We start from the raw sequence: 15,570 nt of genomic DNA, 5'->3' as shown, positions 1-15,570 counted from the left end.
TGCATCAAGCGTCGGCAAAAATTAGTTGTTCTTATAACAAAATGTTACCTTTTTAGTTCACATTCAAGTTTGACATTTATCAATTGAATAAAGTTATGAATATCGATCCAACTAAATATGAACATTTCAGTGTTACATTTTTATTTTATATTATGTTTTGACATTTAACAAATTAGTGAAGTAAAAAATGTCCATCAAATTAAACATGAACATTATGGAGGATCGCTATATCGGAGCCAAATGGAACATTGGTAAAATTGCATAAAATTTAGACATTTTCAACAAACTCTACACGTTCAGTTTTAAATTTTTAGTTTATGTTATATTTTGATATTTATCAATCGGAGCCAAATGGAACATTGTTAAAATTGTATAAAATTTAGACATTTTCGACAAACTCTACACGTTCAGTTTTAAATTTTTAGTTTATGTTATTTTTTTTATTTATCAATTTAAATAAGTAAAAAATGTCGATCAAATTAAACATGAACATTATGGAAAATGGCTCAATCGTAGCCAAATAGAAAATGTTTAGATCGTATAAAATTTAGACATTTTCAACAAACACTCCAAAATCTGTGTTACCTTCCTAGTTCAACTTATAGTTTTATACTCAATTGTAACCGAATAGAAAAATTGTTGAAATAGTATAAAACTTAGACATTTTCAGCAAACTATATGAAATCAGTGTTACCTTCTTAGTTCAACTGATAGTTTGATATTTATCAACTGACTAAATTTATAAATGTCAATCAATCTAAAGATGAACATTAAGGGGGATCGCTGAATCAAAGCTACACAAAAAATTGTTGAAATCGTACAAAGTTAGACATTTTCACTTAACTATCCAAAATCAGTTTTACTTTCTTGAATCATTTTATAATTTCATATTTATCAATTGAATAATGTTATAAACGTCGATCAATCTAAGGATGAGCATTATGGAGGATTGCTCATGTCGCTGCTAAACAAAAATTATCGGCCATGTTTAAATGCAACACAAGCTTTGTGTATAGCAAGCAAAGAAGCAGATATATCAGGAATTCAAGTGTGAGATTGACAGAGTATAACAAAGCATATGTTCGAGACGTGAAATAAGGCTCTAAGAGTAACCAATTTTTTATTTACTGGTAAGAGTTTACAGTTTTACTGTATTAACCAAGGATTTCACAGATAATAAATCTTCATTATAAAATAGCTGTACTCTGTCTAACGGAAATTTGGTAAGCTTTTCGTAGCTCTCTGTTTTGGCTGTCTTTCATGGCAAAGCATTCTTGCCTCACCCTCTTTACAATGATATGATTGGTTGATGAAAACCACCTTCCAGCTTGATTGAGAGGATCCAATATTGCTAGTAAAATACTGTTTATTCTAATTTGTTAGTTTCAAACAATCCCACTGCCACATATAAAAATGAATTTCGCAAATGAGCACCCAGTTCCTCCTGACACTCGCACACAACACTGTCAGAATGATATCCCAAAGGAGACAAAGGGATATGGTGGGGGATAGCCCTTACTCCGACTTGTGGTGCCGGTCTTCGTCCATTGACGTTGCACACAACGCTTGTCAGATAGAGGGGATTCCTAGGAGACAAAGGGATACCTTCGTTGGCTAGCCCCCGACGTGGAACCTTTTTTGCCTTTCAAGGCAGAGTGATTTAGGTCTCACAGAATATTTAACTACATAGCAGAAATATTAGCTTTATTCAATTTGTAAATATCCTCCATACTTAAAAAATCATTAGTTTTCACAAATTCAAAGGAATAGCTGATAAGATCTGAACAAGGGGCATAAGGTCAATGAATCATCTTTTTCCCAATTCTTATTCCACAGTATCTATTTGCAATATAGAATTGATAGTTTCAGATCATTTGTAATGGCAGTCTTTTGCTAACAAGTTTAACAGTCCGATACCCGGAATAATTTAAATTGATAGACTTAATAGTAAATATACATTTTGTTACAACGACATTTTTGTCATTATTAAATGATACCCAGCATCCCAACCCCATTTTTTCAGTCCCAATTGTCTATTACAAACAGTGCACAAAACAGAATAAAGCTGCAATTTATTGCCACTGCTTCTAACATTCTAAATCTAACCTTCTTCTGAAGCCAGACTATTGACCCCAGACATAAATAAGATATTATATCCAAAAAACATAAAAATTCTTTCAAACAAACGTTCTTTTGATAGCAAAGACTTAAATTTTTGCTACAAAATATCCATTAGACCTAACTGAGAAGGGGAAATATGATGTGTATGCAAAATTCAAAGGGGTCAAAGAGAAGAAGAAAATAACTTCAAGGTGCTATATTTTAGACTGAAAACATAATGGTATTTTGGTTTGATTGTAAGTTGGAAAGTACTTTAAAGGTCGAGAATGAGCTGGAATTCTTGTTAGACAGAATGTCTACTGGTTTGATCATTCTGGCTGGAAAAACGTTTGAAAAATGTTGAAGATGCCAACTGCACAATCATCCTGAATTTTCGTCATAATGTCAATGTATCAGCAATGGACTTCAATTTTCAGACATGTTTCATTGCTGGTAATGAGAATAGTGAGCATACACCCTATGAGGATAGTCGAGGAAATGTAAAAGGGTGATTCTTGGGTTCATATCTTATCCAAACATAGGTATAAAGATATGTCGCAAAATATTTGTGGATTGGTGATGCACCTATTGAAAGATATCTAACGATAAAAGTACGGAGACCTGACTATGAGTTGCATAGATATAATTGGTAAATGGTGGACCTAGAAGTGATGTAGCAACAGACAATATTCTAAGGTATTCATCACTGCACAAATACATAAATTTTGCAATTCAAACTAGTATCGCAATTGTCAGTAAAGCATTAGTCCGAGTACCGTGGGTGCGTTTTGCAGATAGAGTTGTTATGCTTTTCATCAACAAACTAATACCTCAAAATTATGGGTAGATTTAATATAATTAATGTACCCATCTATATATACCCATTCCTTTTCTTGAAGAGCTTTAAAGGTCGACCCTTAATCGACCCCCACCCTTTTTTTGAAAATTTATTAGCTGGAAGTAAATGAACTTGGACTGATCATTATAGCACCATCTAATGAGAGAGGGATGGGTAGAGGTACACTTTAGGCTTCAGTACTGAAGATACAGCGTAGCTGAGTAGCTGAAGTTCACTTAAAAGTAGCTAAAGCTCTCGTAACTGAATACAAAATAGACAAACTTATGCTTACTACGATAAAAATGATTGTGCCAACTCGCTATTGCCTATTAGATATAAAATGTGATAAATTTGCTTCATGATTTATTGAAACATACCAGCGAAAGAAGACACTAGCAAACATAAATAAATATATCACACATGAAAACAGATTTCCCAAGAAAAATCGATTGGAACTTTTTGTAACTGAATCAAGTGCTCCTTTAGTAAACTTTAAGCGAGAAACCGATTTCTTGGTAAATTTGGGGAACTTGTAGGCTTTGAGCGGGTGAGAATGATATAAGAAATGTCCGTGTATCCATTGCGTGTATCCATTATCCATTGCAAAAATTTAGTCTCAGCACACAACAGACCTAAAACTAGTTCAACAAGCCGTCTTATGCGCAAGACAATATGCCAACCCCTAGGTATATATCAATATCAGCTAGTTTTTAAAAGTTACAACATTTTTGATTAAACAAATTGCACTTTTTGTTTAGTTGGTGGCTGTTTCATACATTTTGATTACTAATGAAAACAATTAGAAAATTTCACGCTGCATGAATTCAGACACATTGCTGCACATTTCCCATTCATCACTGCACAAATTGATCATCACTGCACCTTATAATATTGCCTGTGTAGCACTTTATTCAAACGATTAAAAATTGAACACAAAACACAATGTCAATGTAAGAGTTTTCGCATGTTGCTGTCTTGAATATATTTTGTGATTTCCTATGCCTGTGTTAATTGAAATGTTTATGCTCCCTTTTCACTCCCAAGCCCCATATGTTTCAAGATATCAAAATAATTATAAATGAATTAGTACCTCAATTGATAGAACAGCCTTAATCAATCCAAACCATGTCAAACCAAATGTTGTCCTAAGTTCATCTTTCTGCGAGCATGAAGTATTTCCGAATAAAGCCAGAGAAAGGCACTTTCAGAAATTTAGCAAAATGATCTTATGAGACCTTTCTAAAAGTTCTTCAGTCATAATTCAAGTGTTGAAGAGAGGGAATCGAAAGTCACAAGCTTCAATGAGTGTCGAGAAAATATTTTTAGAGAATAAATAAATACAAAATCAGGGAAAGGGCGGAGAGGCAGAACAACCAGTGACGGACTCAAATGTCGAAGAGATACCAACGAAAATCAGAACCTTCAATGAGTGTTGAGAAAGATTCTTTAAGGAATAAATAAAAAAAAACAGGGAAAAGGGCAAAAAGAAAGAACAACAAGGGACGGTCTCATGTTTCTAAAAGACACCAAAAAAACTCGCAAACTTCAATTGATGTTGGAAAGGTTTTTTATGGAATGGATTAAAAGATAAATCAGGGAAAAGGGCAAAATGGAAGAACAACGAAAGACGGTCTCAAGTTTTTAAGAGACACCAAAGAAACTCGCAAACTTCAATGAATGTTGACAAAGGTTTTTTGTGGAATGGATAAAAAGATAAATCAGGGAAAAGGGTTAAGTGGAAGAACAACAAAAGACGGTATCAATTTTTTAAGAGACACCAAAGAAACTCGCTAACTTCAATGAATGTTGAGAAAAGTTTTTTATAGAATGGATAAAAAGATAAATCAGGGAAAAGGGCAAAGTGGAAAAACAGAAAGGGACGGTCTCAAGTTTCGAAAAGACACCAACGAAAATCAGAAGCTTCAATGAATGTTGAGAAATAATTTTTAGAGAATGAAAAAAACAAATGACGAAAAAGGGCAGAGAGGAAGGAAAACAAGGGACGATCTCAAGTTTTGAAGAGACACCAACGAAAATCAGAAGCTTCAATGAGTGTTGAGAAACACTTTTTAGAGAATAAATAAATAAAAGATCAGAGAAAAAGGCAGAGAGGCAGAACAACAAGGGAGGGACTCAAATGTCGAAGAGAAACCAACGATAATCAGAAGCTTCAATGAGTGTTGGGAAAAATTTTTAAGGAATGAAAAAAAGGGGAAAAGGGTAGAAAGGAAGGACAACATAGGACGGTCTCAAGTTTCGAAAAGATACCAATGAAAATCACAAGCTTCAAGGAATGTTGCGAAAGATTTTTTAGTGAATGAATTAAAAAATCAGCGTAAAGGGCAGAGAGGAAGAACAAAAAGAGACGGTCTCAATTGTCAAAGAGACACCATCGAAAATCACAAGCTTCAATGAATGTTGGGAGAGATTTTTTAGAGAATGAATAAAAAAAATCAAAGAAAAGGTTTAGAGGAAGAACAACAAGGGGCGGTCTCAAGTGTCGGAAAGATACCAATGTAAATCACAAGCTTCAAGGAATGTTGAGAAAGAGTTTTTAGAGAATGAATCAGAAAAATCAGCTGAAAGGGCAGAGGTGAAGAACAACAAGAGACGGTTTCAAGTGTCAAAGAGACACCAACAAAAATCACAAGCTTCAATGTGTGTTAAGAAATATTTTTTAAAGAATAAAGAGAAACAAAAATAAGGGAAAAGGGCAGAGAGAAAGAACAACAAGGGACGGTCTGAAGTGTCGAAAAGATACCAACGAAAATCACAAACTTCAAGGAATGTTGAGAAAGATTTTTTAGTGAATGAATTAAAAAAATCAGCGTAAAGGGCAGAGAGAAAGAATAATAAGGGACGGTCTCAATTGTCGAAGAGACACCATCGAAAATCACAAACTTCAATGAGTGTTGAGAAAGATTTTTTTTAAAATGACTACAAAAAGTCAGCGGAAAGGGCAGAGAGGGAGAACAACAAGAGACGGTTTCCAGTGTCGAAGAGACACTAACAAAAATCACAAGCTTCAATGAATGTTTAGAAAGATTTTTTAAAGAATGAATAAAAATAATCAGTGAAAAAGGCAGAGAGGAAGAGCAACAAGAGACGGTTTCAAGTGTCGAAGAGACACTAACAAAAACCACCAGCTTCAATGAATGTTGAGAAAGATTTTTAAAGAATAAATAGAAACAAAAATTCAGGGAAAAGGGCAGAGAGAAAGAACAACAAGGGACGGTTTCAAGTGTCGAAGAGACACCAACAAAAATCACAAGCTTCAATGAATGTTGAGAAAGATTTTTTAAGGAATGAATAAAAATAATCAGCGAAAAGTGCAAAGAGGAAGAACAACAAAAGACGGTTTCAAGTGTCGAAGAGACACTAACAAAAATCACAAGCTTCAATGAATGTTTAGAAAGATTTTTTAAAGAATGAATAAAAATAATCAGTGAAAAAGGCAGAGAGGAAGAGCAACAAGAGACGGTTTCAAGTGTCGAAGAGACACTAACAAAAACCACAAGCTTCAATGAATGTTTAGAAAGATTTTTAAAGAATAAATAGAAACAGAAATTCAGGGAAAAGGGCAGAGAGAAAGAACAACAAGGGACGGTTTCAAGTGTCGAAAAGATAGCCACGAAAATCACAAGTTTCAAGGAATGTTAAGAAAGATTTTTTAGAGAATGAATTAAAAAAGATCAGCGGAAAAGGCAAAGAGGAAGAACAACAAGAGACGGTTTCAAGTGTCGAAGAGACACCAACTAAAATCACAAGCTTCAAGGAATGTTGAGAAAGAATTTTTAAAGAATGAATAAAATAAAAATCAGCGGGAAGGGCAAAGAGGAAAAACAACAAGAGACGGATTCAAGTGTTGAAGAGACACTAACAAAAATCACAAGCTTCAATGAATGTTGAGAAAGATTTTTCAAGGAATGAATAAAAATAATCAGCGAAAAGGGCAGAGAGGAAGAGCAACAAGAGACGGTTTCAAGTGTCGAAGAGACACTAACAAAAATCACAAGCTTCAATGAATGTTGACAAAGATTTTTTAAAGAATGAATAAAAATAATCAGCGAAAAGGGCAGAGAGGAAGAACAACAAGAGACGGTTTCAAGTGTCGAAGAGACACTAACAAAAATCACAAGCTTCAATGAGTGTTAAGAAATATTTTTTAAAGAATAAAGAGTAACAAAAATAAGGGAAAAGGGCAGAGAGAAAGAACAACAAGGGACGGTCTGAAGTAGCGAAAAGATACCAACGAAAATCACAAGCTTCAATGAATGTTAAGAAAGATTTTTTCAGAATAAATAAAAAAAATCAGCGGAAAGGGCAGAGAGGAAGAACAACAAGAGACGGTTTCAATTGTCGAAGAGACACCAAAAAAAATCACAAGCTTCAATGAATGTTGAGAAAGATTTTTTTCAAAATGAATAAAAAAAATCAGCGGAAAGGGCAGAGAGGAAGAACAACAAGAGACGGATTCAAGTGTTGAAGAGACACTAACAAAAATCACAAGCTTCAAGGAATGTTGAGAAAGATTTTTTTCAAAATGAATAAAAATAATCAGCGAAAAAAGCAGAGAGGAAGAACAACAAGATACGGATTCAAGTGTTGAAGAGACACTAACAAAAATCACAAGCTATAATGAATGTTGAGAAAGATTTTTTAAAGAATGAATAAAAATAATCAGCGAAAAAAGCAGAGAGGAAGAACAACAAGAGACGGATTCAAGTGTTGAAGAGACACTAACAAAAATCACAAGCTTCAATGAATGTTGAGAAAGATTTTTAAAGAATAAATAGAAACAAAAATTCAGGGAAAAGGGCAGAGAGAAAAAACAACAAGGGACTGTTTCAAGTGTCGGAAAGACAGCCACAAAAATCACAAGTTTCAAGGAATTTTGAGAAAGATTTTTTAGAGAATGAATTAAAAAAGATCAGCGGAAAGGGCAAAGAGGAAGAACAACAAGAGACGATTTCAAGTGTCGAAGAGACACCAACAAAAATCAAAAGCTTCAAGGAATGTTGAGAAAGAATTTTTAAAGAATGAATAAAATAAAAATCAGCGGGAAGGGCAAAGAGGAAAAACAACAAGAGACGGATTCAAGTGTTGAAGAGACACTAACAAAAATCACAAGCTTCAATGAATGTTGAGAAAGATTTTTTAAGGAATGAATAAAAATAATCAGCGAAAAGGGCAGAGAGGAAGAACAACAAGAGACGGATTCAAGTGTTGAAGAGACACTATCAAAAATCACAATCTTCAATGAATGTTGAGAAAGATTTTTTAAAGAATGAATAAAAATAATCAGCGAAAAGGGCAGAGAGGAAGAGCAACAAGAGACGGTTTCAAGTGTCGAAGAGACACTAACAAAAATCACAAGCTTCAATGAAGGTTGACAAAGATTTTTAAAGAATAAATAGAAACAAAAATTCAGGGAAAAGGGCAGAGAGAAAGAACAACAAGGGACGGTTTCTAGTGTCGAAAAGATAACAACAAAAATCACAAGTTTCAAGGAAAGTTGAGAAAGATTTTTTAGAGAATGAATTAAAAAAGATCAGAGGAAAGGGCAAAGAGGAAGAACAACAAGAGACGGTTTCAAGTGTCGAAGAGACACAAACAAAAATCACAAGCTTCAAGGAATGTTGAGAAAGATTTTTTAAAGAATGAATAAAAATAATCAGCGAAAAGGGCAGAGAGGAAGAGCAACAACAGACGGTTTCAAGTGTCGAAGAGACACTAACAAAAATCACAAGCTTCAATGAATGTTGACAAAGATTTTTAAAGAATAAATAGAAACAAAAATTCAGGGAAAAGGGCAGAGAGAAAGAACAACAAGGGACGGTTTCAAGTGTCGAAAAGATAGCAACGAAAATCACAAGTTTCAAGAAATGTTGAGAAAATTTTTTAGAGAATGAATTAAAAAAGATCAGAGGAAAGGGCAAAGAGGAAGAACAACAAAAGACGGTTTAAAGTGTTGAAGAGACACTAACAAAAATCACAAGCTTCAATGAATGTTGAGAAAGATTCTTTTCTTAATTATTAAAAAAATCAGCGGAATGGGCAGAGAGGAAGAACAACAAGAGACGGATTCAAGTGTTGAAGAGACACTAACAAAAATCAGAAGCTTCAATGAATGTTGAGAAAGATTTTTTAAGGAATGAATAAAAATAATCAGCGAAAAGAGCAGAGAGGAAGAACAACAAGAGACGGATTCAAGTGTTGAAGAGACACTAACAAAGATCACAAGCTTCAATGAATGTTGAGAAAGATTTTTTAAGGACTGAATAAAAATAATCAGCGAAAAGGGCAGAGAGGGAGAACAACAAGAGACGGTTTCAAGTGTCGAAGAGACACTAACAAAAATCATAAGCTTCAATGAATGTTGGGAAAGATTTTTAAAGAATAAATAGAAACAAAAATTCAGGGAAAAGGGCAGAGAGAAAGAACAACAAGGGACGGTTTCAAGTGTCGAAAGACAGCCACAAAAATCACAAGCTTCAATGAATGTTGAGAAAGATTTTTTCAGAATGAATAAAAAAAATCAGCGGAAAGGGCAGAGAGGAAGAACAACAAGAGACGGATTGAAGTGTTGAAGAGACACTAACAAAAATCACAAGCTTCAATGAGTGTTAAGAAATATTTTTTAAAGAATAAAGAGTAACAAAAATAAGGGAAAAGGGCAGAGAGAAAGAACAACAAGGGACGGTCTGAAGTAGCGAAAAGATACCAACGAAAATCACAAGCTTCAATGAATGTTAAGAAAGATTTTTTCAGAATAAATAAAAAAAATCAGCGGAAAGGGCAGAGAGGAAGAACAACAAGAGACGGTTTCAATTGTCGAAGAGACACCAAAAAAAATCACAAGCTTCAATGAATGTTGAGAAAGATTTTTTTCAAAATGAATAAAAAAAATCAGCGGAAAGGGCAGAGAGGAAGAACAACAAGAGACGGATTCAAGTGTTGAAGAGACACTAACAAAAATCACAAGCTTCAAGGAATGTTGAGAAAGATTTTTTTCAAAATGAATAAAAATAATCAGCGAAAAAAGCAGAGAGGAAGAACAACAAGATACGGATTCAAGTGTTGAAGAGACACTAACAAAAATCACAAGCTATAATGAATGTTGAGAAAGATTTTTTAAAGAATGAATAAAAATAATCAGCGAAAAAAGCAGAGAGGAAGAACAACAAGAGACGGATTCAAGTGTTGAAGAGACACTAACAAAAATCACAAGCTTCAATGAATGTTGAGAAAGATTTTTAAAGAATAAATAGAAACAAAAATTCAGGGAAAAGGGCAGAGAGAAAAAACAACAAGGGACTGTTTCAAGTGTCGGAAAGACAGCCACAAAAATCACAAGTTTCAAGGAATTTTGAGAAAGATTTTTTAGAGAATGAATTAAAAAAGATCAGCGGAAAGGGCAAAGAGGAAGAACAACAAGAGACGGTTTCAAGTGTCGAAGAGACACCAACAAAAATCACAAGCTTCAAGGAATGTTGAGAAAGAATTTTTAAAGAATGAATAAAATAAAAATCAGCGGGAAGGGCAAAGAGGAAAAACAACAAGAGACGGATTCAAGTGTTGAAGAGACACTAACAAAAATCACAAGCTTCAATGAATGTTGAGAAAGATTTTTTAAGGAATGAATAAAAATAATCAGCGAAAAGGGCAGAGAGGAAGAACAACAAGAGACGGATTCAAGTGTTGAAGAGACAATATCAAAAATCACAATCTTCAATGAATGTTGAGAAAGATTTTTTAAAGAATGAATAGAAATAATCAGCGAAAAGGGCAGAGAGGAAGAGCAACAAGAGACGGTTTCAAGTGTCGAAGAGACACTAACAAAAATCACAAGCTTCAATGAAGGTTGACAAAGATTTTTAAAGAATAAATAGAAACAAAAATTCAGGGAAAAGGGCAGAGAGAAAGAACAACAAGGGACGGTTTCAAGTGTCGAAAAGATAACAACAAAAATCACAAGTTTCAAGGAAAGTTGAGAAAGATTTTTTAGAGAATGAATTAAAAAAGATCAGAGGAAAGGGCAAAGAGGAAGAACAACAAGAGACGGTTTCAAGTGTCGAAGAGACACCAACAAAAATCACAAGCTTCAAGGAATGTTGAGAAAGATTTTTTAAAGAATGAATAAAAATAATCAGCGAAAAGGGCAGAGAGGAAGAGCAACAAGAGACGGTTTCAAGTGTCGAAGAGACACTAACAAAAATCACAAGCTTCAATGAATGTTGACAAAGATTTTTAAAGAATAAATAGAAACAAAAATTCAGGGAAAAGGGCAGAGAGAAAGAACAACAAGGGACGGTTTCAAGTGTCGAAAAGATAGCAACGAAAATCACAAGTTTCAAGAAATGTTGAGAAAAATTTTTTAGAGAATGAATTAAAAAAGATCAGAGGAAAGGGCAAAGAGGAAGAACAACAAAAGACGGTTTAAAGTGTTGAAGAGACACTAACAAAAATCACAAGCTTCAATGAATGTTGAGAAAGATTCTTTTCTTAATTAATAAAAAAAATCGGCGGAATGGGCAGAGAGGAAGAACAACAAGAGACGGATTCAAGTGTTGAAGAGACAGTAACAAAAATCAGAACCTTCAATGAATGTTGAGAAAGATTTTTTAAGGAATGAATAAAAATAATCAGCGAAAAGAGCAGAGAGGAAGAACAACCAGAGACGGATTCAAGTGTTGAAGAGACACTAACAAAGATCACAAGCTTCAATGAATGTTGAGAAAGATTTTTTAAGGACTGAATAAAAATAATCAGCGAAAAGGGCAGAGAGGGAGAACAACAAGAGACGGATTCAAGTGTTGAAGAGACACTAACAAAAATCACAAGCTTCAATGAATGTTTAGAGAGATTTTTAAAGAATAAATAGAAACAAAAATTCAGGGAAAAGGGCAGAGAGAAAGAACAACAAGGGACGGTTTCAAGTGTCGAAAAGATAGCAACGAAAATCACAAGTTTCAAGGAATGTTGAGAAAGATTTTTTAGGAATGAATTAAAAAAGATCAGAGGAAAGGGCAAAGAGGAATAACAACAAGAGACGGTTTCAAGTGTCGAAGAGACACCAACAAAAATCACTAGCTTCAAGGAATGTTGAGAAAGAATTTTTAAAAAATGAATAGAAAAAAAAATCAGGGAAAATGGCAGAGAGAAAGAACAACAAGGTACGGTTTCAAGTGTCGAAGAGACACCAACAAAAATCACAAGCCTCAATGATTGTTAAGAAATATTTTTTAAAGAATAAAGAGAAACAAAAATAAGGGAAAAGGGCAGAGAGAAAGAACAACAAGGGACGGTCTAAAGTGTCGAAAAGATAGCAACGAAAATCACAAGCTTCAAGGAATGTTGAGAAAGATTTTTTAGTGAATGAATTAAAAAAATCAGCGTAAAGGGCAGAGAGGAAGAACAACAAGGGACGGTCTCAATTGTCGAAGAGACACCATCGAAAATCACAAACTTCAATGAGTGTTGAGAAAGATTTTTTAAAAAATGATCCAGTCAACGAAAATGCAGAGAGGCAGAACAACAAAGGATGGTCTGAAGTGTTGAAGAGATACTAGCAGATCTTACAAACTTTAATGAGTATGAGGAAGTGGTTTCTAGAGGATAAATCAAAGATTAATTCTGCAAAAAGGAGAAAGGGTCAGAGGAATAATAGATGGTCTAAAGTATCAAAGAGATACCAGCAGATCCCGAAAACCTGAATCAATTTGAAGAAGGGCTTTGTAAAGAATGAATCTAAGATCAAATCAGCGAAATGGGCAGAGGGTCAGATTAAATTAGCAAACCATTAAGTGGTAGAATTTTGCTCTATAATTACGAATAGACAATTTGGAAAATCAGAAAGTTTGTTTGATCTTATGTGAAATTAATGATCATCATAATGAAGATCAACATCGCAACAAGCGAATAAATGAAAAATTAAATTAGCTAACGTAGAAAAGGGTCCTATAGAAGACACTCGTTTAACGTTAAAACGTTAGAAAGACACCACAGTTTGGAAGCCTAAAGCAAAGGTTGGTTCGCGATGCAAATAGCTTTCGGAAATGTAATACTTAAAAGGTTTCTCAAATATTTAGATGAGAAAGACAAAGCAATACCAGTTTATTTTCTACTTTTTTCAAAAGGCATCCAAACAACACTCACCACGTCCCTCGTCATTCATACACAATCTTCCGTAGCCATGTGTTTTGATCTGCAACGGAATTCATGTTTTTAGAGTTTTATCAACGAAAAATGATTCTGATATCTGGGTTGGGGTTTTTATGTAAAACGGTATTCTCCAATGCGCCTTGTGACTATTTTTCCTTTTCTGCCAACTGTAGTCCCTTTACAACAGAAATCACGAACACCAAGAAAGGTGGAGCACAAAATACTCGGAATTGAATTCCTGGTTATGTTTTTAAAAAACTAGGAACAAGACGGAGTTTCAGACAGTGTACTTGAGGGATTCTTTTTTCTTATATGCCTAGTGCTTTCAATTTTCACAGCAGAATCGCATTGTCAATAGTTTTAAATGTTTTTCTATACTTAAGAAGATTATATATTGACACCAATAACCAATAGTATTAATGAATTAATGTTAACCATTGTTTTGCCGAGATGATAGACAGATTAATCGTCAAAGACATTCATGATCATAATGGTGCATGCAGATGAGAACATAGAATTCCATCATGTATTCCATTTTCCATAGGTATTAATTTTGGGGGCTATCTGAAACCGAATTCTTAAGGACTACATAGCATGCTGAAAAACAAAGATTTTACAAAGATGATGGGATTACAGTCAAGCCAATACCACATAGCAGGGTGGACATTATTCAAGGGCCAGGAGGAGAGACGCTAAAAGTTTAGCTCGCGAGTTAAATGTAAAGCTCATTCAACATAAATAGGTAGAAATAAAGAAAAAAGCGACTGGTTTTCGGAAGGTTCAATATGCCAACGCCTAGAACAAGCTAACTCATTGTTTGGTGCTGAATGCATTTTAGGAATTGTTAGGTGGCTACATTTTTACATTTTTGCCAGAGATTAAAAAATTACTTTTTAGAAATTTTTATTGAAAGAGCTACCAAGCAAGGAACTTTTGCTGGTGTCCAGCAAAAAGGTTTTCATTCTAAAAATTTTCTGGGCCTCTCTCACCAAAGGGGAAGGGGGGGGGGGTAATCATTTATCTTTAGAATAGGGGTGCCTAGGTTACTTTTAGGCTCTAGAATTTGGACAAAGTTTATTAAAGTTCTTCAATATAAAAAACCGTGATTCTATATTGGACAAATAATTTTTACGAAAAAAAAAATTTTCTTTAATTTCCGGTGAGCAGTGGTCTTAGAAATTTAAACGAAAAACAAATTCAATTGTAAAACCCCTTTCTTGGGACCAGGAAATTCTAAAGCAATTTCTTTGGTAAATCAAAATGAGAAAGGATTTGAAAAAAGTCGAGAAAAATCGCAAACTGCCGTCTAAAGAAAATTTTTTGGAAAGATTTCATGCTAGAGGGACGAAGTGTACACCACGTACACCACGTGCACAGAAGAAGAGAAGGCAAAAGAAATTTGGTTTATAAATAAACAAAGTAAAAAATTGCAGTAATTTGATACTTCTTACCTTCATGAAATTATTGGTTATCTTCAGTTGCCGCGAAGGTGATTGTGTAGGATATTTCCACTGGGATAAGTACACTGTTGTCGATAATAATTTTCTTGGAAGCCATGTTGTTTTCAAAGTGAAAAATTTTGTTGGCACATGCCTTGCTGGGCATGATGGGAAGGAAAGTCTCCTCCGTAGGAGAAAAATATGAATATTGAAACAAATCGAGTGGTTTGAGGGCAAGTGAAAATTAATCCCACCGAATTTTTTAAGCTGGAAATATTTCCTATCAAAATTTTCAAACGCTAGAAAAATCTCGTTTTTAATTTTAAACTATAATTAAACTATATTAATTTTTGCTAAAACTAGCGTTTGTAAACGAAAATCTCTTAGAATTCTTAACAAAATTCGGGAAAACTTCACATGATGTCACGAGACAATGTATCTCAGATGTTTTTTTGAGGTCTAGGGCAAAGTTTCAGTCTTGACCCCCATATTGAAGCTTTACAAACAGGTAAAAACATCCCTTTGTTCTTGAATAACCTTTGAAAGTGTGAAAACAAACTAGAACCTTTGAAATGTAAATTGACACCATTATTAACTTAATACCGGATGAAGACTATCTAAAAATTAACAAGACTATATGTAACAAATCAGAACAGAATCCAATTGAAAACAATGTCTTCTATTTAATGCATAGTTTTTGAATTTTAATCACAAGTTCTTTCTCTGACGTTATTTGCCTGATAATTTCCAAAGCTATTATTTGCATAAAACATGACGAGACATTCTTCAAGAATAAGAAAAAAATTCCAACCATCAAGATGATCAAAATGTTTTAAAGATAGCAGTGATGGTGACACAGACTCGGATTCACAATTTATTCAGTCCTGCAAGATATAAAGCTTTTTTGTCTTTTTTGTATAAAAGAGTGTATCATAGCTTGGCTTATGGTGAACTTGTACGTAAATTGCGCAAAACATATAAACGATTTGCAAAAAGGTTGAAGTAATTATAGTCAAAAGGAAAGAAGTA

The 15,570-nt window shown here is 34.0% G+C and overlaps 1 protein-coding gene across 3 annotated transcripts in view; it reads right to left on the bottom strand.

Moving 5' to 3' along the window:
- LOC135688683 (uncharacterized) overlaps positions 1–15,283 on the bottom strand; it is a 160,771-nt gene extending 145,488 nt beyond the window's left edge. Inside the window, exons 1-2 of one of the 3 annotated variants that reach the window (XM_089114391.1) lie at positions 14,554–15,283; positions 13,097–13,145 (exon numbers count right to left, since the gene is read on the bottom strand). In XM_089114391.1, the coding sequence (XP_088970517.1) occupies positions 13,097–13,111 (15 nt within the window). In that variant the 5' untranslated portion in view covers positions 13,112–13,145; positions 14,554–15,283. The remainder of the gene's footprint in view (positions 1–13,096; positions 13,146–14,553) is intronic. The other 2 variants (XM_089114393.1, XM_089114390.1) reach the window with 2 other exon arrangements.
- Positions 15,284–15,570: the final 287 nt, after the last annotated feature.

This window comes from Rhopilema esculentum, chromosome 20, assembly GCF_057945365.1.
Source record: "Rhopilema esculentum isolate cy_ngs chromosome 20, ASM5794536v1, whole genome shotgun sequence".
Taxonomy (NCBI): domain Eukaryota; kingdom Metazoa; phylum Cnidaria; class Scyphozoa; order Rhizostomeae; family Rhizostomatidae; genus Rhopilema; species Rhopilema esculentum.
The sequence above is the reverse complement of the archived record's forward strand: the minus strand, read 5'-3'. Positions and strand labels throughout refer to the sequence as shown.